Here is a 26,575-nt window from a genome sequence, read left to right on the forward strand (position 1 = left end):
AAAGAACAATAAACGAGATATGAAAAATATAAAGCGTATACGAATAATTTTATAAAACCATATATCAATATTCCATAAAATCATATCAAATTGATATTAGAATAAGTTAGAAAATGAATAAGTGTAGCAAATCGATATAGTAAATATTAGATCATTAAATAACATCGAAAAGTTATGGTTTTAGAAATAGAAATAGTAACATGAGTTATGCAACTAGTCGTGTTGAAATAAGTTTTAAAAACGAGTTAGCATTTTTATCCATCAGATACTTCATCTGTATGCAATTTAGAAATTATTCTTGATTTCTACACTAAAAGTCATTCGTACTAACTATGCTTTCCTTAATTAATTAAAATGCACTTAGTGCATCTTATTTTCTGATTACCGTAAGGTTTGATTGCGATCTTTTTTTTTCTCCCGATTAAAAGATAAATGATTGATGCGTGTCGCATTAGATGCGACTTAAAATATAAGAGAAAGAAAACTTAACATGTGTTATCCATTAAGTAATTATGGATTATGCAATTTGTGCGCTTCCTTATATTAAGTGCGCCAATTGAAACTACGATTGTTTTCAATTAATGAAAATAATTGGTCCACCTTATAGAGAAAAATTCACGAAATACAAAATACAAAATAATGATACCTTTACCAACTATCGCATAAAATACCATGCGAAATAAAATAAAGTGAATGTCAAAGGTATTGCATTAATTACACGTTAGTAGGTGGATCCATAGCGCAAATGATAGATTTCATTACACTAGCAGCAGCTAAAGACGCGTAAGGCTGCCATTCCTTTATACGAGAACCATCTTTATAATCTGAAATACCTCGAATAACGGCAAAACTTTCACGACAATTACCCAAAATACTTTCAACTACAGCATCCATTTCTGCATCAAATGCGAGAGCTCCAAAACGAGCTGCAAATTTCTGTCTAAGTTGATCATCCCGCGCAATATGTCTCCCAGATGCTACAGGTGCTAAATGAATTCGTGGACAACCATTTGTTCTGAAACACCAAAATATTATTTTTGTAGAATTAATGGAATGAAAATAATCTTTATAATATGTCATATGATTATTTATAATTTACGAAAATAATATATCTATCAAAAAACATGTATTAAACAACAATAACCTTTTATATGTCGCATCTAAAGGTGCGATAGGATGTGCAACTTCAATGACGTCCCTCTCACCAATAGCCATGTATAACTTATCAGACTCCGGCGGTGGTGGTTTAAAATCATGCTCCGTTTGATTAATTAAAATATTTAAACCTTCCTTCAGGTACGTTTGCCATGGAGGATTTATTTCATTCTCCGACTAGGATCATCAAGATTATTAATAAATATTCCAAATTCTTATTGCAAACTTAAGTGTAACAGCCTACCTGATCTTTAAGATTAACAGCAATTTCTTGAAGACATAAATTTGGTGGACAATACTCTTTGGTTTCAAAATGATAATCACCAGTTTCATTTGTCTTTGCACTTTCACAATAAATATATATATACTTCTTATTAAGAGGAGTAGGATGGGATACAACCACATCACCAAGTCGTACATGCTTGTTATAATCTGTATAATGTGGTACACCACCTCCAATTCCAATTAAGAAAACAAAATCAACTTTTTGGAATGTACCTACAAAGGGTGAAAAATATTTAAATATACAATTTACATGTACATTTATCAATTATAAAGTAAGCAAACAGTATAAATGCTACCTAATAATCTGGTGGTTGTATTTCCTGCTGCAGTCATTGCTTCTCTTGTATGACCTACAGTTGGCAGTTTTGTGCAAACAATTCTATGTGCACCAATATTACCTAATGTGTAAACATTTGACTCACCTATAACAGAAACAATTATGTCTTGCATTAAAAGGATCTCCTACTATTAGTATTTCTGAAATTTGTGTATTATACATGTGCACTGTGCTATTATTAAAAGACTGGTATTAAATCTGTGTTCTTTGTGACTAGATTAATTAAAAATAATTCATTCCATACAGATGCAAATGTGTTTAGAACCTATTACTAGATATATAAATAAAATAATCCATTACATTTATTAATATATTAAATAATTTCTTTAATTTAACGAAGTAATAAATAACTATTTCAGTACATTCACATTTTGTATAAAAAGTATAGTTATAAATCATAAAATTACTATCATTTTTATCAATTTTATTCCTAAGGACTCTTTCAAAGAAGAGTAAAGTCACAATAAATAACTTAACATTTTGTTATTTATACGTTTATAAATCTTCGTACCTAATCAATGAATATATGTGTATATAAATATAATAATGATTAAATTATAATAATTATAATAATGATTAAAAATATACCATATATTGTTGTATATTAATTAATAAATTAATTGAATGTTATAATAATAAATACGAAAATTAAAGGATCATGTTAAAGGTAACAAAGAATATAATTTTATTTCTTAAATATTAATTAATTATTCACATTAAAAAGAAAAATAATAATTATAAAAGTTAATACCAGTCTTGAGTAGAAGGAAATAAAATAATATACCAATATCTTTCACCAAACAACATAAAATAACACATAAACAAAAAGTACATGAACAAAAGTAATAATTTGTGATGATGTTGAACCATGCCCATTTAATATGTGTGCAATAGATATAACTTAATTTGCTAATATTGCTGAAAGAGTAAATATCTGAAGATGAAAACATGATACATGGAATAATATCCCAATTGAATTCCATTGCAACAAAACAATGTATTGTTTTTGCCATAGACGAAATAAATAATCTTAAATATCTTAAATAATATACATTTTTCATAGCACAGTGGCTCTGCGACGTTTCTTGAACACAAGCAATTGGCAAGCTATAACGTTAAACGACATTAAAATCAAAAAAGAAACTATATTACAAACTACTTTACCAAAACGACATGTCACTCGCGGTACTCCATCTGTTGCATCAGGTGAGCTTGCCGTACCTAAAGTTTCATGCGTAGTAAAACATATATACGGAGTACATTTTGTACTGTTACCGTCAATTTACACATAATATAATAAATATGAATACTTCTGTAACTAATTAATGTCTATTAACTAATATAAACTTTTTCATATGAAAATAAAATAATAAAAATTGTGACATCATCGTATGACTTAAATTAAAATTATTTTTAATTGTAGTAACATCATTTACTTTTATTTTAAAATAGAAGCAGCAACCTACATATTTAAAGAGATTAACATACCATATTATTATTTTATATTCCTTCTATTAGATAATCAATGAAGATTAAGTCATAAAAACAATATGAAAAATAACTCTGAAATAATAAATAAAATGTATCTTACCGACAGTAGTATAGCGAACAAATGTTTCCTTGTTTTCAATCATTGAATCAACTGCTAACTTTTCACAATATTGTGCAGTGATAATTGCTATAGTAGGTTGTTTTGCACTAGCCATTGTTGGCATTTGTTTTACAACCTATAACAGATAAAATAATTTTTCACATAAAGTAGTCAATACTTACTATGTATAATAAATAATTATGCACAAAGTGTATACAAATAGTTACTGCAAATCCATGATAAAATAGTAAAAACGTTCAAATAAAATTTACTTGAATTTGTGTATCTTGATGTACAACCCTAGTAAATGCTCCATGTTCCATTGCTTTAACAACACCTTTCTCCTGTAATTCTTTTAATTTTACTTCAACAGCAGAGGGGTCCCAACCATGTTCTCTATAATAATTATCACACATTAAAATAACGATTTTTTGATATAAAGTAATTAATCAAACATTTACAGCAAAAATCTTACTTTGCTATGTCAGTCACTGTTATTGGATTTGGATAAGCAGATTCAATAAGCTCTAATACTTTTTCTAATGTCAGTTCAACCAGTTGACCAGTAACTGTTTCATCTGTTGATACTGTTAAATAAATAAGTTAAATATTACCACAATTTTTTAATATGTTACATGATTCTGCAAAATATAAATATATATGTTCATTGAAAAGTGAATTATATTTAATTAAATTTTAGATAAATTTTCAATAAATAAAATAAACTACAGCCTGTGTATTTATATATACTAAACATATGTCTATTGTATTACATATGGTGAAAAGCTACTTAAAACTTAGAATAAGGATATCACTGACACTACTAATGCCATTTATTGAATTATTGACATAAAAATTTTATATGATAGTAAGTGATCATGAATACAAGGTGAATGCTTTTTATGGATATGTTAGTGTTATATGAAATTGCAAAATAACAATATAAAAATATTGTATATAGTGCAATAAATTTATATGTGTGTGCATACATATATTAAACTGAAAATAAGTGTGATAAAAGATAAATAGAAAAATATATATAATATAACTATAAACAATAGCAATGTTTCAAACTTATTATATGATGTTTGAACATATAATATTATTTTTTATCATGAAATTCAATTAGTTCTACACTAACACTATTAGAATTAGAATTAAACAAAATAACAATCTTATGGCATTCATACTCATGCATTCACATTATAAGCATGATATTCTTGATGAATAAAATATATATATATATAGTTTGTATATATGTATACATATTTATGAGTGTGTATATGAACAGAATAATTAAATAGAATAAAAGAACTTTTCTTCCAGTCAATTAATCCATAATATATAGAAAAAATAAAAAAAATAGATTGAAATGAATAACAATAATAATCTCAATATAAATGTTTAATATTGGATTAATGCAAAAACTAAAAAACACATTGTGTTAAGCCAATGTTGTTATGGTAACTACTATATTGCATGAAGCAATAGAACACATATCTACCGGTCAATATAAAGAAAAAATAATTTTATATTTAATTACATTATTTTTTATAATACATTACATATAACCTATTTGCTTTGAATTTATTTTAATTATACAAATAGATACACACGCACGGGCGTACACGTACCCACAACGCACGCGCACATACACACACCATGTATTCATATATTTCTAATAAACTGAATAGCAATAATTATGTAATATTGTTATAAAAATTAATAAATGAAAAAATTTCATAAAGAAATCTTAAAATTTTTGACCGGCAAATATTCAGTTGTTATTATATTTTGTATAATAGCCTGCATATAAAATATTAATAAACATAAACAAATCGCAATAAAATATGCAACTTTTTCATTCTTTCCAACCTGATTTCCAACTAATTTTCTTATATGGAAGAAGTGTGAACAGTATATGACCAGTATCAGCTGTGGATAACAGAAGATTAAAAATAATATGTTTATTTCGTATAAAATGAATATATAACATGCGTAAAAAATGTAAGAAATGTATGCAAATAACATAAACAGCACAAATGTTAAGTATACATTTCCTTTAGTATCAGTTGTAATGTACACTTGAGACACACTGTTCCAATATCTTTCAATAGAGACCATTTAGTTCAATGAATCTAATCAAATAAATCTTGATACTACTCCTTACTTGGGTATTACGTTATTAAAAAAAGTATTGTGAAATAATGTAACAATTGATAAAAAGAGTTAAATAAAACAATAAATTTATATTTGAGATTAATTATTTAATATCAAAATTAACAAGTTATTATACTTATGAAAAATGATGTATGCACAAATGACATTTTTAACTAAAAAAAACTTCATTTTTTCTTGTTAACTTCTTTGTTATTAGTTATAAACAAAAAAATGTTATTTAAATATAATTGTACATTAAGTACACTAAAAAATGATATTTTACTTACATGGTCTACTTGGAAGATTAACTGGTTCTTCAAGTTGTTTTAACTCTACCTCTATCTTTTTAATAGTAGGATATTTACTTAACATTAATTTCATTATTTTCTTCATAAATCCAACATAATCTGTAACAGATTATATTATATAGTTTGCTGAAACTAGAAACATTACAATTATGTATAAAAAAGTTTCAATATATTTCATACAATTTTTTATTTACAAATTGACATTAAAATATAATACAAATTATATGTAAATCTTACTTATATTTTATTTATATTACACCAATAATTTTATACTTCTAATAGTGATGTTATTTTCCGATATACTATTATTGTTATTAATCAATATATAATGCTTTAAAATTAAAACTGGGTTATGCTTATAATAGATCAATATTCTATAATTAAACTTTGTAATTTAATTACAGACTATATATGTCCTTATAGATTCTACAATGAAAATATAAAATGAAAGTTTAAAAGGATTTTTACCTCTCGGAAATTCCTGAGGACTCACTAATTCCCTAAAGAATTCTTGTGCCACACTTGGATGTTCAGACTCTGAAAGTGTGTCTACAAACCAAAATTGAAGAGTTCTGGATTCTTGTGTATGCTTTCCACTTTGAGCACTTACTAAGAATACTCTGAATTGTAAGCAGAGATGTGCTGGATCAACTTCACCATTTGTAACTATAAAAATTTCATGATATCATTTTTTTTATATTAGTACTATTTTGATACATTAAATAATTATAGACTTTTATATACCACCAACTGCTTGTTTATTGACAACTATTCCTTTGTAATCTCCACCAGCAACGTAAACACTGTTTTCATTTCCATTTTCTGTTGGTGGTTCTAAGGTTTGCCTTTCTATTATAAGAGTTGTGGAATTTGCAGTCTTAGATTTTGGAGTCATGACAATGAGTTCTACTAAATAAAATATTTAAAGAGATGTAAATAAAAATAATTAACACTTTACAGTTATACATTAAGGAGAAATATGTAAATTTTATAGAAGCAAAAAAATATATAAAAACTAATGTAAATTCTACAAATTGTGCAAGCTGTTACCAGCTGTTTTTGTCATATATTATAGTATATATATTATTGCAAAGAAAATTCATAAGATTAAGTATTAATAGTAAATTTTATATTCAAAAAGTATATTATTAAAAAAGTTCATATCTTTAATACACTGACCTGTCTTTTTATCATTCATTTTGGATATCATTCACCTTATTTTTCGCTTATTACAAATAATATTTTTATAACACTAAATAAATAATAGATAACAAAAGGAACACTTAATTTCAACAAAACTAAGCTTCAAGCTTGAACTCGTACGCTCAACTAACAACTGTCGTTCTCTACTGCGCGACTTTTTAACCGCCTTCTTCACTATCCCACCACGGAGATCGGTGTTCGCGCCTCAAGACGAGAACTATGTATGATCTTCTTACTCTATCTAATCAACCATTCCTTGTGTAGACACAATAAACGGAGTCTTTAAAAGGTAATGCATAGTAGAAAAGATGCACAAAGTTCATTAGCACAAAAAGTAGGTGATGTTAAGTGATCGACTTGAACACTCGTCGAAACATTTATCGATCGAAATGGTGATACATGCCACCGCCCTACTCCATGCTTATATTTAAGTATGACGTGTATATTTCAATTGCGTCATTTCTGTTTTCCCAAATTGATAATACATCATAGATGCTATATTATGATGTCGTACATACATATATCTGTATGCAAACAGAGCTTCACTATTGATATTTATTAAAGACATATTAGTGTGAATATTGCATAGATAAAAATACGATACATATATATTTAATGAAAATTTCATTCCATTTCCGATTCCATTTCGATTATAATGTAATTATATATGTATATATATGTATGATAATTTTTTATATGACACTATAACTCTTATAAGTAATTCCATTGTAAATTTTCATTATTTTAATATATTAATAAACATGGTTAACTTATTCTAAATTACAAATAATACTTTATATTTCTATTTCATATGTATATCATACATGATATTGGAAAATTAATAGGAGCACAAAAGTTGAATGCATATATAAGGATGAGAAAAAATAAACATATTTAGAACAAAGTTACTAAAGTGAACTTTTACTTGATAAGTTACTATCTTCTCTATATTTATGAAAATTTGTGCAATTATTTGTTTATTAAATGTAACACATTACACAAAGTAGTTGTTTGCAATTTTATAAAATATTTTATATCTCATATGAAAATAATAGTTAAATACATTAGTACAAAAGGTTTCAATATTTTAATTTTACAATATTCTCTTAAATATTTAAAAAATATTTTTATTCATTGTAATATAATTTCATTTGCATAATATGTAAGTAAATATTGAAATTAGTAAAATAAATGATATCTTCAACTGTAATAAAGTTGTATTCAAAATAAATGTATGGAAAATAAATTTGTGTAGAAATGTTAAAATACAAATAAGAAAATTTAATATGGATAAGTAGTACGTAACAATAAATTACTGACAAAATGCCGTTACTAGTAGAAAGACCCCGTTACATAGGTTACGGCAAATTCCCAATGCTATTGTAATGCATTAGAAATGCAACCAAGTGTTATATCTTATAAATTGAGCCTTATAAACGATCAATGCATCATCACAGCAATTCTTAATATTTATTTTTATATTGGGTAGTTTATATAATATATTGTATATGTAAGTATATACATATTTAATTCATTGCACCCTTTTAATGCAATTAATATTTATTTTTAAAAAATTTAATTGATACTACATGTCTCTATCTATCTCAAACGTTAACCACAAGTTAATGATCTACTTATACGAGGAAGTCGATAGTCGATATTTTCTTCATGCAATGAAAGAAGAGTATTATCATTTCATGATTCTGTTGGATGACCAACGATCTATTGACTCTTATTGTTAGTCACTAAAAGACGTTGTTGATGAACGCAGGCCAACATCAGTCAAAACAACTTACTCATTCTTATTTTGACTAACAAGGAGAGTGCAAGTCCTTCAGGTCACCGATTTGGTTCAAACTTTGCAGGTTTGTAGATCTCGTCATGCAGTTCAAGAAAATATACCATTATAGGGGCAATTACTCAGTAGTTTTTGAGATATTTATGGTTAAAGTTTTATTACTTCCTTAACTACAGATGCATTTTCATTAATTTTAAAGTAGCGTTGTGAATCAGCGACGTTGTCCGAAAATTTTTACGCTGCAGGTCGGGGTTCGATTTCCCGTCCATAGTTTGGTAATTTTTTTTCAATCTATTTTTTATTTTGTATTCATTTTTCGCCTACGAATAAAATTTCTTAATAAAAGAAATTTATTTTTACTTTTTACCGTGGCTTTGGATGGAAACTGATTGATTGGAAAATACATTCCGATGCCTGCGAGTTTCCTTATCGGTTCTAACATAAACAATCTACCGCCAGAAACTCTCGAAACTCTTGACAGAGAACGCAAGACCGAAACAAATATAGAGGACGATTTTTCAAATGACCATAAATGTGAATTATTTGATTGAAATATAATTTTTTCAGTTATTATTCACGAATGACTCATAAATTGTTAATTGTCAATTTGAAAAGCAAAATTTATTAGTTACTACTCGTGAACAACAAAATCAATTGAATTTATTTAATATTTGCAATAATTTTTATATACTTGCATAAGAAAGTGTAAAAAATAAATTTTTTTATTAAGAAATTTTATACATAGGCGAAAAATGAATACAAAATAAAAAATAGATTCAAAAAAAATTACCAACCATTTTTGGATGGGAATCGAACCCCGAACCTAACACGGTAGAAATTTTCGGACGACGCCGCTGAGCCACAACACTACTTTAAAACTAATGGAAATGCATCTGTAGTTAAGGAAGTAATAAAACTTTAACCATAAATTCTCAAAAACTACTGAGTAATTGCCGCTATAATGGCATATTTTCTTGAACTGCATGACGAGATCTATAAACCTGCAAAGTTTGAACCAAATCGGTGACCCAAAGGACTTGCAGTCTCTTTGTAAGGACCAATTCGTTTTCACTCCTGCAGAAACTAAAAATGTATATATGCAATGTAATATGTCAACATTGTACAGTAGCAGTTCCTTCCTCATCGAACAGTAGCAAATAACGACAACCAACAGATACAGAAAGAAAAAACAAAATTAGAAATGAATCACATATACACAAAGGAATGCTCTATTAATAAGAAGTTTGATAAATTTATTCTATTAAACTAATGTGTAATAATAGTTAAAGTAAACATAAAGTTAACACAACTCGTATTAGAACTTAAAGTACTGATGTTGAACTGTTACTGAGACTTAAAGTATTTTGATTAAGATATATGTATTTTTTCCTTTTTTTTGTTATTTTTCAATGTTTTTTATTTGCTATATGTTAACGCTCATTAATAGGCGTAAGATTAAATACAATTAATGGTTATTTACTATTAGTAAACTTAATAGTAATTAAAACAACAAGTTTACATAAATGTAATATATTTTACATATTTATCCATATTAGTAATTATATTTATTTTATTACTTTCCTTAGTAAAGTCAGATTTCAAGTAATTTTTATATATAACCAATTTATCTTCATGTGCTTTATGTATTTACTAGCATAAATAATGTTATAATAGTTTTGCCTTAAAGTATAAGTTGTTACTTTAATAATATAAACAATAATAATAAACAAGCTGCATTTAAATGAGTAATAACATTTGAAATTAATCACTATAATAATTCTGACCTTATATAATTTTAAATAATAATTTTAAACTAATATTTAAGCAATATTTCAAATGTAATTGTTTGTTCAGCATATGTATTATATATGTATATTATGTTTCTTAATTTTAATATTTTAGAATTCTTTTGCTTTACCAATCCTACATCAATGATGTCTAGATCTAAGTTACAATAATTAATACCAATATCAAACAGTGCAATTTCATTATCAAATTCAGAAACTGCATTTTATTGCATGACAGATGCTTCATATTGAACAGTCATGGTTGTTTCAGCTTCAATTCTTATAAATTTAAAGGCAAGATATGATCACTGTTCAGAGTTGATGAAAAATCTGCTACAATACCACCTGTAGTATATTTAGATATTATTTTAATCTTTTCTCTGTTAGAAATATATGTTCTTACCATATACCGTTTAATAATTTCAGCCAGTATAGTTTTTTTGAAAGAACTATTAACATTTTTAGTGGCAGCAACAAATGCATAAATAGGATTGTCTGTATCAGCTTTAGACAAGTATTGTCCACTTGCTTCTGTGCTCTGATTTATGCTGCAAGTCAAATCACCTACTCTTAATTTTAATTTAATTGACAATTCACTCAAATAATGAACTCACAAAGTTATAAATGTGATATACTATTCTATTATCAATATTATTACGCTTCATTTTATCTAAGATTCCAGTTCTTGATAAAAAATACTGAGCTAATAAAAGACTCTCTTTTACTGATAGCATCGTAGTGTTACTAGTATTTTCTGGTCTAAAGTCAGTTTGAACATATTTACGTGTATATACAAATATAAAATGTTTATCATCACCTACATTGAAAATAAATTTCCAAGCTTTATCATTTGTATCTCTGCCCTGTATCACTTCTCTAGCTTCTGGGACTAATTCACATATTATTCTACAGTAGAACTCCAGAGCTAATGACTTTTTATCTGAGTCTAAGCTTAAGTCATCCATAAAGTCAACGCAATGAGTTTTAAAGGTCTCTATTAGAGTTGGCACATCTAGATCTTTATCTGCATGTTCGTCCATAAATTCTCTTAATAATGAAGTTATGAGATGTTCCATGATCCTAGTATGTGCACAGTACTTGTTAATGTCACATATTACCACATCCTGGCTTGGTGCACTTTCATATGTATCCATATTGTATTTGGATATATATCTATGATATCTGTAATATGTACCTGAAATATATATTAATATCATATATTCGTGTATTTTTAATAAACTGAATAGGATTAATTATGTAATATTATTATAAAAATTAATAAATGAAAAAATTTCATAAAGAAATCTTAAAATTTTTGATCTGCAAATATTCTATTGTTATCATATTTTGTATAATAACCTTTATATAAAATATTAATAAACATAAACAAATCACAATAAAATATGTAATTTTTTCAATGTCTCCAATCTGATTTTCAATTAATTTTCTTATACAAAAGAAGTGAGAACATTATATGACCAGTATCAACTGTGGACAACAGACATTAAAAATAATATTTATCCTATACAGAATGAATATACAACATGCGTAAAAAATGTAAAAAAATGTACATAAGTAACATAAATGGTACAAATGTAAAGTATACATTTCCTTCAGTATCAGTTGTAATGTACACTTGAGACACACTACTTTAATATCTTAGTAAAGACCATTTAGTTCAATGAATTTAATTAAATAAATCTTGATACTACTCCTTACTTGAGTATTACATTATTAAAAAAGGTATTGTGAAATAATGAAACAAATTTTTTCTTGTTAACTTCTTTGTTATTAGTTATAAACAAAAAAATGTTATTTAAATATAATTGTACATTAAGTACAATGAAAAATGATATTTTACTTACGTGGTCTACTTGGAAGATTAACTGGTTCTGCAAGTAAAATAAGTGATAATGATAACTTCAACTGTAATAAAGTTATATTTAAAATAAACGTATGGAAAATAAATTTGTGTAGAAATATTTAAATACAAATAAGAAAATTTAATATAGATAATTAGTACGTACCAATAAATTACTGACAAAATGTCATCACTAGTAGAAAGACACCGTTACATAGGTTACGGCATATTTCCAATGCTATTGTAATGCATTGGAAATGCAACCAAGTGTTATACCTTATAAATTGAGTCTTATAAACGATCAACATTTTAATGACTAAGAGTCAGTGAATCGTTGATCATCCAAAAATTCTTACCAATTAAAACAATATTACAAAATAAATAAAATATTATAAAAATGAAAATAATGAAAATAATATTAAAGTAATACGAATAATTCTATTTTTATGGTGTTTACATTTCTAATTGTTGATTATGTAATTTAATAAGGAAAGAAGTAAAAAATTATATATATTATAAATAATATATATTATATATATATTAACATATATATATTAAATATATATATATTATATATATTAACATATATATATTAAAAATTATATATTAATTTTAAGAACTAATTAAAGTAATTCTTAAAATTAATCTTTTTAACAAAAAATTGATTTTTACTATCTACGAATATTTGATATCGCGGGTATATTTATTTCTCCCTTAAATTAATTTTAAATTACTTGAATTTAATTTGTAGGAACAAATTTATAACCAGTTATCTAATCTGTCAAAACGTCAAAACAATCTATAGACTCACAATCAATCAGTTCTGACTCACGCTATGTTTGCCATATAGCATTCACTCTTATTGGAGGAGGCTAGGATGCATTCACTCACATAACTTCGTAGAGTTCGTGTCTGAAGCTGCACATTTATTTTTTATCGTTGTGTTATATTGCTGTGATAATTCGAATAGTGTGTGAAAATAATTAAATTTGGACAAACAATGATTTTTTCAAAGTATAATGTCCTGTAAGTGAAATATAATCCTGTTTTATTCTATATGTGCAACAATTTGTTTGTTTGTTGTTAATGAGGGATCAAAAGTTCAGCATCTTTTTGTACTATTTATCATATCGCGTAACTATCATATCGAGTATGTCTGAGAAACTCGATGTTAAACTTGAGGAGGATGTAGTACCAATCCGTCTTTGCTACAAAAGTGGCAATATGTACGTAGATATATGCATGTAAAATTAATTTCTTATAACAATTAACTCTGTGTTCTTGTGTGTGATCAAAAATTGTCATTCATTATACTTCTCTTTGAGAGGTATAGTTAGAGTTTTCCCTGCCCCTAGCAAGACGTAAAAAATATTAGAAGCACGGAACTTATTAAGAAACATACTCGCAATGACTACTACATTCCGAATTACAAAAATAATCGAGTTGGTTACATTAAATAGATCACCCTGTATATCATGGAATCCATAAACAATGGAAAAATGATTCCATTACGATTTGTATTATCCTTTGCATTGTATAGTCTTTCGTATTGTATACAGGGGATTTTCTAGTTATTTCGTGACTCATTCGATAATCGCTGTAACGTTAGTGCGCAATAATCAGAAATAAATAAAATTAATCTATAATAAGATAGATATCAAGTGCTATATAACAGAAATACCTAAATGTTAAATTATATCAGTGTATTACAATTACATTCTAATAGCTGTATTATAATTGCAGACCTATAGACATTTGGCCAGAAGTATCTATGAACTAACACTCATCCAGAAAGGAGGACAAATGTGCCGAATAACAACGTTCATATGAGTAAGCAAGAGTAAATGTTTCTGCAAACATAATTTTATGAAATATATCCATAATAATTTATTTATTTATTTATTTTTTAATCGTTTTCATTGAATACTGTTGAACCATACAGTCTACTATATGACAAACAATGTTACATATAACACCAGTTAAACACCTAAACACAAACAGGGGAAATATTGTGATGCTACGATGGATATGGCACTATATTAATAATGTTTATGGATATTGATCTAAAATTAAGATGGATTTGAATAAATCTAAATGTTCCAAATGTGCTGCAGAAAAGGAAGATTATAAACAATTAAGTCAGCAACAGAAAACTGTGTATGAAGATATATCCAAATTTTTGAAGGCAAAAAAGAATGGAGTTATCGTAATAGATACTTTGAGTGGAACTGGTAAAACATTTCTTTTATCCACCTTGGCTCGAAGTTATTCCAGATCGGCGAAATTCGTTATCTTCAGGAAAGATCAAGCAAGCAGAATATCATTGAACAATATTGACACGTACACTTATATATCTTTTGTTATGCATTATTTTTCTCTAACATATAAACATGCGATTCGTATGTTTCGTACGAATAGCTTGGATAACGTCGCTGAACTTTATAACTTAATCGTATACTCGAAAAAATTCGTCGATAATACATCAAAAATTATCGTCTTAGATATATACACTATACCTCCACCATCCTTGTTGATTTTACTATACATAGTGTCGCTTAAAAATCAGCTACATTTAATTTTCGCTGGGAGCAGTGTACAATTGGAAACTATCCATAAATCACCATTTCATGATGAAAGTAATTTTTTCATTATTCAGATAATGGGCGATTTAATAATAAATAATAAGTTACCGAAAAGTATACGAATATGCGATTCCGTACTTGAATATAAAATGTCACGTTTTTCTCAAATTCTTAAACAATACAAGACCGCTGGCAATGTGCCATTTCATTATAATATTCGATATGCTCTTTACTGTCTTTTTCGCTCGAAATACTTCGTCGAGGAACGTTTCGATACCATCTACATAGCCCAAACTCATAAAATAATTAAGAATCGTATGCATCGATTCATCCAATATCTGAAATCGAATGGTAAACGGTACGTCGAATCACCATTTTACTATGTGGACAAGCATGGTGTGAACATGCCCATTTCTATAACTCATAGTGGTAAATTTCTTCCCAACTTGCTGTTAGTCGAAGGATATAAATACATACATATTAACAAACGGGGAATTCACAATGTTGTACACCTGGAAAAAATAGTGTACGAGAATAATGAAGTTTGCTCTTTGAAAATACGTTTCGTGACAGACAATCGCGTCGAAAATATTCTACGAGACAAGCTTAATTATTATCAGATTTTACCAGCATATCGTACTTGGTTATTGACTAATATTGTACATACGGATGAGTTATGGCAGTTCCCTCTACGTCCATATACGCTGACTTATCACGCTGCTTTGGGACAAACTATTAACCAGGAAGAAGTGGAGTTTGATACCACCAATTGTCATCAAGCCAATTTCATATACGTTGGTCTCTGTTGCGTACGACATTATTCCGATATCTACAAGATTCATGATACACGCGACCTTCTAAGCTATGTGGTAACGGATTACATGGAAAATGTACGAAACGATAAGAGATATTATTATCGTTGTTCATCGATAGAAGTTAATGAGAATAAAATTTTTGAATATATTACTAATAACGGCCTTAACAAATACATAGATAGCATTGAGTGGAGAGATGTGCCTGATATAAAACAATTTGAAAAAATGCCTATGTATTGTTTACGAATTGAACGCAGTCTCTACGAACATTTGAATAAAAGTATTGATACACCATTGATGAAGGTCACCAGATTTATAAAGGAAAATCCGAGTGTGATACTACATACGATTAAAATGGCACCTGTTGGAGATTTCAATGTGTGTGACCATAATAAGGACATTGTTTATGTTAAAAATAAGAAGAAAAAAACAAAAGAACGAGAGAAAAGAAAAGAATCAAGTGCATTCGATTATTTAAAAAATGAATATAATCGATGGCTTGGTGAAACAGAGAATGTTTAAATATATAAATATCAATATTGATACCAAAGCTTATTTTTATAGTCTATACAAATTTTTTATACACTTATGACGTAATTGATTAAGAAGTTACTAAAAGTATGATTTGAATTAAAATTATAATTTGGTACTTTTATTTTGATTGATGTTCACGATTTGAATTGTTCACTTGTTATTAACTAAGATGCAAAAGTAATTACGATAAAAAGAAATTTTTGCACATATATATTAGTATGATCCTTACTTTTGTTGATCAAATTACTTTCTCGCTATTTGAATTATTCTAGTTAGAATTGTTCCCATTTCTAGAGAATAATACCCAGAGGCTATGTGCTTAGTCGAATGGCGGTAAAATGAACTTTGCAATCCTTTAGATTTAAATGGATTCCATACATAAAATATCTGCTTTTTTTTAAACTCTACAACAAAATTTTCTCTTCGTCTGCTCGACTTTCCTAATATCTGTTGCCAAATGAAAGGTTTTCAGAAACTTCAATTCAATTACCGCATTTTTTACTCACTTTTTTCTACTTTCTACTGAGATTAGGTTGAGATTTACTATAATTTCAAAAGGATAGTAAAATAAAATAAAAATTACCTAGGAATTTTGAGAAACATGTAAGTTATCTAACTGATATGAGTTTATAAAGAAACATAGAATTTGGATTATAGAAAATGTTAATGTACATATTAAAACAATGGTGAAATTGAGTTGTATTTAACACTTACATTGAAGGATTTTTTATTGCACCTGGCCAAGTTCATAGTTTCTAGGTATCTTTTCATAGAATGGAACAATTTCGGGAGACAATAACAGTATTGCAAATTCTACAAATAGAAAAACAGAAGTAAAGATTCAGATGCCAATGTTATTTCCAATTAAAATACTACTTTTTATTTTTTTCATAAAACATTAAGTTAATGTTATATAATTTTTTTCTTTTACATTTTATTTTTATTAAAACAAATGACAATATGCATTTAGATGAAGTTTTGTGCATCTAGAAGAAATGCTATATTTTATTTAGTTAATTGTTTTGTTTTATTTATAAGTTACATTCAGTTAAAAATATTCTTTTACTATTTTTAAGTGTTAAATGTTTAAATGATTATTATTCATGTTGGAAAATGCTTGTTATGAAGAAAGCTATAGTTTAACAGTTTATAATAAAACTAGATGTAATAAACGATTGAATTTCTTTTTGATCTTAAATTTATTATAAATATAATAATTATTTTGTTTACGAAATTTTAAAAAATATACAACATTTTTTATAAACAAGATATTTTCAGATAATAAATTGTCAAATAAAATACCAAGCTTTAATGATTACCAAAAGCCCTGCCTTAATTAATAAAATAAAAATAGCCACAGATTTTCAAGCCTTTTCGATATCGTATAATTTCAATCGTAGAAAAATTCCGCGCGCAGCAGGTAACGAAATACTTTTGTAAAACAATACCTTTTAAATCGATCGTTTTTAGACAGATAATGTCAATACCTATAGCAGTGCCATTAAAATAATAATAAATAATAAAACGATTAATTCTAACCGCAACAGCATCAGCCACAAGTGGTTCGTCAAAAGGAAGCTAGATCGTAAGTTAGGAAGCGTTGATCGTGGTTCCCAAAAGTAGAGTGGGGAGGGCACGCGTGGTCGCCGGGTGGCGTGAGTTTGACAGGATGGCAAGCGAGGGTGGCGCGCAAACGATTATAGGGAGGGAGAATGTGCCGTCAGTATTCCGCGAACCACCGACGAGGACGGTTCGTGTCTTTGTTCGTTCTTCGTTGTTTCTGCTTGTCTGTCGTCGTCGATCGTTCGCGTCGTTATTCAGTAATCGAGAACGTCGTGGATGTCCAACGTTCACTATTCGTTCTGCCAGTCAAGATTCGTGGTTCGTGAACGAAATCTTTTAGTCTTTCGTTCGTTGGAAGTAAACGTGATCAATTATGTTACCGATTAACGACTGCAGTTCGAGTAATCGTATTGGCAATGATCCTCGTTCGCGCCGGTAAACTCCGCAAGGCGGTGCTCGAGCGATGCGACCGTTGACGGGCATTCGAAACGAATTTACGCGCGATCAGCGGTTTTGCGCGACGAAGCGCCAATTACGACCTCGTTGATCTGCTCGAAACGGGTAAAACGAGACGGCGTGGCGTCTGTATCGGTAAACAGCGTAGTTGTGTCTCGCGTACGGACTGAAACGCGAGTGAGTGCTTGCTGGAGGGTGGTAAGAGAGGCGGGATGAGTGCGAGAGAAGTCACCCTTGTTGGCGGCTCCCCTTGGGGATTCCGTATGCACGGTGGGCATGACCTGCATCAACCCCTACGCATCTCTAGGGTAAGTTTATTTATTAACCGTTTCGCTAATCTCGATTAATGATGCTTTCAACGTTGCTGTATCGTGAACATTGTCCATATTTGTTTCGCGCAGTTATACAGTTTGTTGTTTCTCCGCCGTTCAATGTCATGCGTATATGCCTTGGCATTATCGTTCTCGGCCGTAGATGTATTAAGTCACGCTGTGGCGTCGAACCTTTGTAATGTTGTCATTGATAATCATTAAGCTCGAGTCGCGGCATGTTACGACGTAAACAAGGTTCATTTCGTATTTCCTGTTAAGAGCAAAAGCAGGAAATATGAGAAGTCTTAATACTCGGTAGCTGAAACACTTATTAACCTCCAAAACGGTACAAGTCTATCAATGATTATTTTAAGGAAACATTTCTTTTTCTTATTTTATTTAATATGTTATTTCTATTATTAATTTTGTTAAATAATTTTTCTTGTATTATTTCATGTTTAATGTACTATTAATTTACTATGCAATTCTTTATTCATTTTTTTTTTTATTGTTTTTGCGAATACTGTTCATACATATAATTTAATCATGTTTATGTACTTAATATTTCCTGAAAATAATTTTTACAGACTTGCTGGTTTGGGAATTATTTACAGTTACATTACGGTAGACAATTTTTTAATTAATTTATTTCTAATAGGATACTTGACGAATTAACTTAATAAATAAATTGCTTTATAAAATTTGTAAAAATTAATTTTTCATCGAGTTGCATAGAAGTTTTCACTTGTATTAATTTTAGAGATGAAGAAATTAATGGTAAAATATTCAATAACCCAAATACCGTCAAAACTTAAATTCAGTCAAATTTTTATTCTAAACAGTAAGGGAAACTTTGATGTGATATTTACATAAATAGTAGTATGTTTATTACCCTTATTTAATAGTAAGTTGATATGTTTCACGACGAAACTGAGTATGAAAAAGTATATTCTTCCTTCATCGCACTTTCTCTAAATTTAACCCCAAAATAACTGTAAAAACTTTTATCTCAAAGCGAATTGACTTTAATAAAAAATCTCCTACGTTCTCCAACCTGTATTATGTGCAACGTAATTAAGATTTATTAGACGATTTAAAGTTTGAGATGTGTTTCGAAATCTCTGCCGGCAGAAAAATATTGGCACGCAACTAGAATGCACCTTGTTATAAATATCGGATCGTGGATGGTTTCAACGTTGCCAATAGATTTTGGTACTTGGCACGAACAAATGAGAAACATCGATTTTAAGGCCATATAATTCCGCAGGATGTTCGTTACATGTACAGTCAGAATTATCGAAAGCGGTTTGGCGCTTGGTTAAATTTAATGCTTTACGTGTATACATTTTAACGTTGATTACAAATCCATTAATTAACATTGTTAGCCTTTCTTATTCTTTTAGCGTTTCTTGAGGTTAATGCAACAAACGTAAATTTTATATAAGAGATACTTCATATGATTATACACTATTATTATTTCTTTAGAATCAAAAAAGTTAAATTGTTTATTTCTTTTAATAATTACAATAATCTTAATTTATTTCTATTAATAATATATTTTTGACATAAATGAAATGCAAAAATTGTTTCCGTTGTGATAATAAATTTACAAAATGTTGCGTTTATACAACTTTGGGTTATATGGCTGTCGTGCGTCGAGCCATTTTCGATCGTGCAATTTTACAAATTTTTATTTACAAATACAGGACCACGTATTTGCGTAAAATATGATGTTTTTAATTTAAGGTGGTTTAATTCTACCAGTTTCAAAATTAAAAAATCTCGTCATATAATACATAGATCTGTAAAAAGAAATGTAAGGTATAGTAGTAATGGTAAATAATAAACATAGTAATGTAGCATAAAAATAGCAAATAACGAGTACTATAAAAATGAGGTTAAATTATTATAATCCGAACGAAATTATGGATAAATATATCTATGTTCCTTGTTTTCAAGATTACGCTTATTTAGCAGACGTTGAATGGTTTTTGAAGGAAGTTGCTCGCGTAAAGGCTTCTTCCGCTTGTGTCTAATTTGAATAACTTACTCGAAGAGCATGTAATATCACACTTTGCAGTATTATGTTATGTTATCTTCAGCACGTGCTAAGTTAAAAGAGAATCACGATGGAACAAAGTACACGCGATACTAACGAAAGCGGTCTTAAAACGCTAGAGGTCGGTATTAACATTAATTTACATATCGCGTATCAAAAGCTTTTAAATGTTACGTTTCATTTGTCACTGAAGCTTTATTCCCAGCTTTATCATAATTTCTCATCGGAAAGTGCTCCTAACAATATAACAACGGGATTAATAAACTTTGTACTGAGTTTAACTAACAACACTGCAGGCACTGTAAAATTAAATCGCCAGTTTTAGAACGTCGTAATGAAAACAGAAATTATCAAAAAACATAATTAAATTATAATTTTAAATTGTAGAGCATTCTTCTTAATTTCGTGATTAATAAAAAGCATTAATTTCAACCTAGTTGTACGATCGAGTTTAATAATTTCATATTTCTACGACGAATGTGCCTTGTACCACTGCATAATCAAATTAGTTTATAATGTATTGAAATTAATTCAGCTTATTTAAATATCTTTATATAAGAATTTGTGAATTGCTTCGTGAAAAATTTCGAGCTACGATAAGTTTTGTGTTCTAATTAATGAAAAATTTTAGTAAATTCGAATAACATTTAAAAGTATCAACAGCTTGAAAGTTTTAAAGGAACAAAAGTTGACGTTGGTAAAGAACGAAGAAATCGTGTCTTTAGACGATCGAGACTTGTTTCATTAAATCTATTTACCCTTTATAAAATGGCGACTTGGTCTTCAGCGCGATTGTCGTGTGCTCAGCTGATACAGTTTAATTACATCTAATGCGTACATTCGACGTGGCTATTTTCAATATTCCAATTCGATTCGATTGAATTTCACGTTCGAAAGACTTCAGGCATTCTTGACGTTTCGTGAATTTCGATTCAATCCAACTCCGTTCACAACGATTTGCGACAATGGAAAGTGGATAAACGTCCATCTAGATATCTCTGTCCTTCGTCAATAAAAATTCTATTTTTATTTCTTTTAGTTTCGAATTCCCTGTCATTCGTCTCAGAGAGTCTTTTCGAAATCTTGCTGCGATCGGAAAACGTATATTTATAACGTAAATAAAAGTATTCAGAAGATATTGCGCGAAAGCTTTTCACGTGAGAATATCGAATATTTATTAGTTAACCATAACCTATTTTTAAAAGTTCAAGTTTATGTAGCTTTGATATTGCGCTTATTTTATAGATTTGATATTGCGTTAATTTTATTCATTTCTGTTTTATTTTGTCTCATGGCAATTTTCCTATAGAAAGAGCGAATAAAGATGTAAAGTACTTGTAAAAATAAAAGTAAATTATACAAACAAAAATTTTTAATTATTTTTCAATTCCTTGAATGTTTCGTTAACAAATATTCAAATTAAATTAAAAGATTGAAATTTTTGTCAGCTACAATTTCATTTCATTCTAGTTTACTGTATAGCAATAAGTATTTAAAATGTGTAATATAAAAATAGATCATATTCGTTGACACGTATATTTTACGATAATTATTTCATCGTGATTATGCCAAGATAGTATGGCGAGAATATTTTAATTACTATACAAAGATAACAGAGGATACAGTAATGTCGTTATAAATTTAGTCTTGGAATTTTTGAAGGCTTTTTCACGACTTGAAGCTCTTGAGTTCACGAGTGTTCATTTCTTCGAGCAGCTCTTTCACCAAAGTTTGGATAATGAATTTAAAAATATCTTTTAATTATAGCACTTGAAAATTATTTTATATCGCGCCGTTAATTAAAAATCTTCCTCCACGTCTTTAATATAGAGTATTTTAGACTTCGAGCATTTGAAGCTTTCGATATTAACTCTTTATGCAGGTTTATGTATCGAAAGTTCCTATATTTAGTTTTAGTACTGTACCATTGTTTCTTCATTGAACAATCCATCCACAGTCGTCGTTAGATTTTCTATTAGAATGGAAAATTGCAGTAAATCCTAATTTTTTCTCTCATAAAAAAAGAATTCGATTATGGGGAATTAGTCGTACCTAGATTTTATAGAATATTCGTGAGTGTAGTCTCATTGGACATTTAACTTTTATGAGATGTACAGCTTTTGAATCAGTGAATATTTTATTGACGATCAGTTTTAATAAAATAATTCAAAAATCCTCGAGTTTATTTAAAAAGACATTATCAATAAATTATTAAAAAATTACAATAATATGTACGTTTGAGTAGCTAATATTAAAATATGTAACAGATGTATTGTTGATTAGTTAGATTATTCGTAAACGAGGTTACGTAGTCTACACATTTTTAATCAATGGAAAAGGTATTAGTTCGAAATTTTGAATTTTTCAAATGTTTCTTAATAATTTAATAAAATTTATTATAATAATATGAGAAAGTGATGAGATTCGCGTAAAAAAATTTAGTTTGTCTACCAGTCCGAGCAGATTTGAGACTTTCACATTTGATCTTAAACATTGGGTCATAGGTGACCACAACGAGTCCGGTTAGGTTACTTAATTTCGAAACGAAGTAACACAAACCAAATAGCTGCGACCATCTGTGACTAGTTGAGAGTTAAAAAACAGTGAATTCTATTTTTATTTATTTAATAGCCACTCGCATTCTGTGTATTTCTGTGCAAAACTGTCACGTTTCGCGGGTCACACGTCGGTTTATATAGCGTTTCATATTATAGTGAAACTGCCACGTGTTACTACTTTCACACGCGTATTTTAATCGTAGCCGTGAATTTGTATCCTACTTATCCATGAATAAATTTTTCGAATTTGTCTCGACGATATAATATATTTGATTTACTCCTATCGACGTACTTCAATGCTATAACATAATTGCTTCCATTGTTAATCGTGTACCGTGCTCGAGGTGACTCAATTTTTATACATATGGGACAAATTGAACAATCTTTCGCAAATAATAACATTTAACTATTTCGTGTAATAATAATAATATTTAAAATAGTTGTAATAATAAAATTTTATATAGTAGTAACTATAACATATCAATTTGTAACAACAATAATATTTTAAATAATCATAAGACAAAAATACATAAAAAATATGTAGAATAATGATAAATAAATAATATTTAAATTAGTAGTAATAAATAATTACTCTTATTACAGAAATTCATTAACCTAACTCAACGAAAATTATTCTCTCCTATAACAATAAATTATTTCACGTGGCGAATGGAACGATTAAGAATAATTTTTATCCAAAATTTCCGCAATTCATGAAAGCACAATTCACATCACAATGTACTTATGGAATAAATAAAACGCCAGAGTTTGACGGAAGTTCCCGCTCATAATTTCGCGTACGCTAACCGATTCACGAAGAATGATATACATAGTTTCAAATGATCCTGCGTTGCACGATGTTGAACTACCGTTAAAGCACAATGGAGGTATAATGAATACTAGTTTCAGGTAGTTATCTGAATGTTAGTCACTATCAAGGTCATAACTAAGCTACTGCGTAACTTTCTTGTTTCGCATTGAGGCTCGTGTTCGTAATGTTACGTCTATATTAATATATAATGCGGTTCGAATAGTTGAAGCGTATCAGCTTCATAAAATACACCTATACATAAGCACACGTACACATAAAATCAGCTCGTATATTTGAATTAAAAGTAAGGACATGGAGGGTGTAAACAGTTTCACTGACAGGAAGATTTTGATGATTCGTAATTCACAGGGTATGATGATGTATGGCTATGATTCACCTATTCTACTTGCTTATAATATATATAATATATATTTATTTTTACTATACTCTACGGCAAAAGTATCTTTACTATACTTTTTCCTACTGATAATACAATGTATATTTAGGTATTCAGTTTCATTTTATTTACACTTGTTAAATATTTTAATATAATAATATAACATATATTTACCGAAAAAATTACAACTAAATGTTGTAATATAACAATATCGAGTAGTAGTGACAATAATAATACAATATATTTCCCAATGTATGTATGAACATATTGTAATTTAATGTACAACATATTTTGTAGGAACATACGTATACTATATACTAGTGCATGAAAATGTAAAAAGTTTTTGCTTCATTTGTCACAACAGTTGAATATACATTGTATTAATTAACGAAGTTAGGAACGAGCGATTGGTAATTGAAAAATTAGTATTCAACGTGAGATATGAGTTTTGACTATACGTGGTCTATACATTAAGTAGTCGTGTAAGGTAAATGTCAGACGTGCGTAATTTATGCACAAATAGTGGCAGAGGATTGAACGTGGGATGCAATCAATATTAATTTCTATTTGTCGAATCGGTGCAGTGATGAATTTATCAAGCGTGTAAAGAGATTGAACAGAGATAAATCCTTGAAAAGCGGCGTTTGATGGGAAAATACGCGAAATGCTCAAAACGCGATAACTCTATATATTTTTTGGATTGCCGTAAAATTTTATATATTTGATACTTTCTCCGATTTTATACCTCCTTTTTTACAGACTTAGCCCAAGAACTGTAGGAACGACCCAGATTTCTTGATTTTTTAGAAATTCTGTAGACGTAGGTTGCAAAGAATGACTGTCGATTTCTTTTGACCTTGTACGACTTGTTTCGTTTAACGATTTCTGCTCACCTTTCGACAACATTCTTCTCCGTATAAATAAATAGGTATTTTGCAATCATCTGGTTTTATCCTACACGATTTTCTAGGATTTTAGTTAAAATAATTTCGTGAATTTTATTCGTTGAATGTAGATTCGTTTCGCGACTTTTATGTTGGCTGAGACGATATGAAATATTGGAATAAAATATATAGAAAGCATTGTACAAGTATCGTAATTAGAACGAATGTTGGCTATAAATTAATGTATATTTGTAGAATATACAGTGTATGTATGTAATACGTGTAAAATTTGCGAATTAGTTAAGAATTGGAATATTTTTGAAATATTTCAAATAGAAGAATATTAAATTATAAAAATATCCAAATATTGAATGACTTAAGTATTAAGATCATTTCTAAAATGGAAATGATGACGGCGATGATGTAAGAGGATAAATTCTTCACAATGCGTTACATTGGGTTCCAGTTTAACAGGTGTGAATGTTTCGCAATTAGCAGAAACGATTTTAGTTTTCGTTTCTCTCTTCCATCCTCTCTCTGTCCAAAAAAGAAAGAAAACGAAGGAAAAACGCAAATACTCAAATGGATAACAATTAAACGAGGTTGGTGCGTTAACTGAACGACATTAGGCGATTAAAGAAAGAGATCAACTAAATGAACGTTGCTTTTTCCCGAGAAACGTTCCTGATTGTCGTGAAAATTGGTTACAGTTCTCTTTGACAATGTAAGCTCTGTCTTCCTCGAGCATTCTGTTCGCTCTTTGTCCAGAAACCGCCCACGTCAGAAAGATGAACGGCAAAAGACACAATGAATGCCTTTCATTCACGCGATTTATCACAAACTTGAATATCGTCGGTGCTTGCTGCAGAATAATACTTTCCTCCATCTTTTGTCATTCGTAATAAAAGAGTAAAAGGAAAAAAAATGCGAAGAAATACGAGAGTTCAATCGATGACAGTCCTCGCGAATGTTCGAGCATAATAGACACCTGTTTCTGAACTGTATAATATAACAATATATTATATATATTATTATCATAGCAGTAGTAGTAAGTTTTAGGACTATTAGCATCACAAAATTTTGTGTCACCTTACTTGAAATATATTATTATATAAAATTA

At 28.6% G+C, this 26,575-nt stretch overlaps 4 protein-coding genes across 6 annotated transcripts in view; 2 read left to right on the plus strand and 2 right to left on the minus strand.

The window, feature by feature from the left end:
• Positions 1-714: 714 nt before the first annotated feature.
• LOC108554491 (uncharacterized) lies at positions 715-7,408 on the minus strand. Of its 3 annotated transcripts, none has more exons than XM_017909790.1 (12): positions 7,016-7,408; positions 6,581-6,742; positions 6,305-6,502; positions 5,816-5,935; positions 3,844-3,955; positions 3,641-3,764; positions 3,369-3,504; positions 2,942-2,998; positions 1,737-1,862; positions 1,400-1,653; positions 1,145-1,332; positions 715-1,015 (listed from the first exon to the last, which is right to left on the minus strand). In XM_017909790.1, the coding sequence occupies exons 1-12, from the start codon at positions 7,044-7,046 to the stop codon at positions 715-717; spliced, it is 1,809 nt and encodes a 602-aa protein (XP_017765279.1). In that variant the 5' UTR covers positions 7,047-7,408. The 3 variants fall into 3 exon arrangements, with proteins under 3 accessions (XP_017765279.1, XP_017765278.1, XP_017765280.1); XM_017909789.1 differs by having other exon boundaries at positions 6,581-6,745; XM_017909791.1 differs by lacking the exon at positions 2,942-2,998 and having other exon boundaries at positions 6,581-6,745.
• A 3,482-nt stretch (positions 7,409-10,890) lies between these two features.
• Positions 10,891-12,762, minus strand: LOC108554492 (uncharacterized). Its single transcript, XM_017909792.1, has 5 exons — positions 12,652-12,762; positions 12,490-12,516; positions 11,446-11,819; positions 11,028-11,172; positions 10,891-10,969 (listed from the first exon to the last, which is right to left on the minus strand). The coding sequence occupies exons 3-4, from the start codon at positions 11,776-11,778 to the stop codon at positions 11,131-11,133; spliced, it is 375 nt and encodes a 124-aa protein (XP_017765281.1). The 5' UTR covers positions 11,779-11,819; positions 12,490-12,516; positions 12,652-12,762; the 3' UTR covers positions 10,891-10,969; positions 11,028-11,130.
• A 571-nt stretch (positions 12,763-13,333) lies between these two features.
• LOC108554490 (uncharacterized) lies at positions 13,334-16,404 on the plus strand. The gene is made up of 2 exons (XM_017909788.1): positions 13,334-13,511; positions 14,229-16,404. The coding sequence occupies exon 2, from the start codon at positions 14,560-14,562 to the stop codon at positions 16,402-16,404; it is 1,845 nt and encodes a 614-aa protein (XP_017765277.1). The 5' UTR covers positions 13,334-13,511; positions 14,229-14,559.
• A 1,774-nt stretch (positions 16,405-18,178) lies between these two features.
• Positions 18,179-26,575, plus strand: part of CAP (Cbl-associated protein) — a 205,044-nt gene continuing 196,647 nt past the window's right edge. The window contains exon 1 of the mRNA XM_017909794.1: positions 18,179-18,743. Coding sequence (XP_017765283.1) covers positions 18,648-18,743 — 96 coding nt within the window. The 5' untranslated portion in view covers positions 18,179-18,647. The remainder of the gene's footprint in view (positions 18,744-26,575) is intronic.

Source organism: Eufriesea mexicana, unplaced genomic scaffold, assembly GCF_001483705.2.
Source record: "Eufriesea mexicana isolate 0111107269 unplaced genomic scaffold, ASM148370v2 scaffold22879, whole genome shotgun sequence".
NCBI classification, from domain to species: domain Eukaryota; kingdom Metazoa; phylum Arthropoda; class Insecta; order Hymenoptera; family Apidae; genus Eufriesea; species Eufriesea mexicana.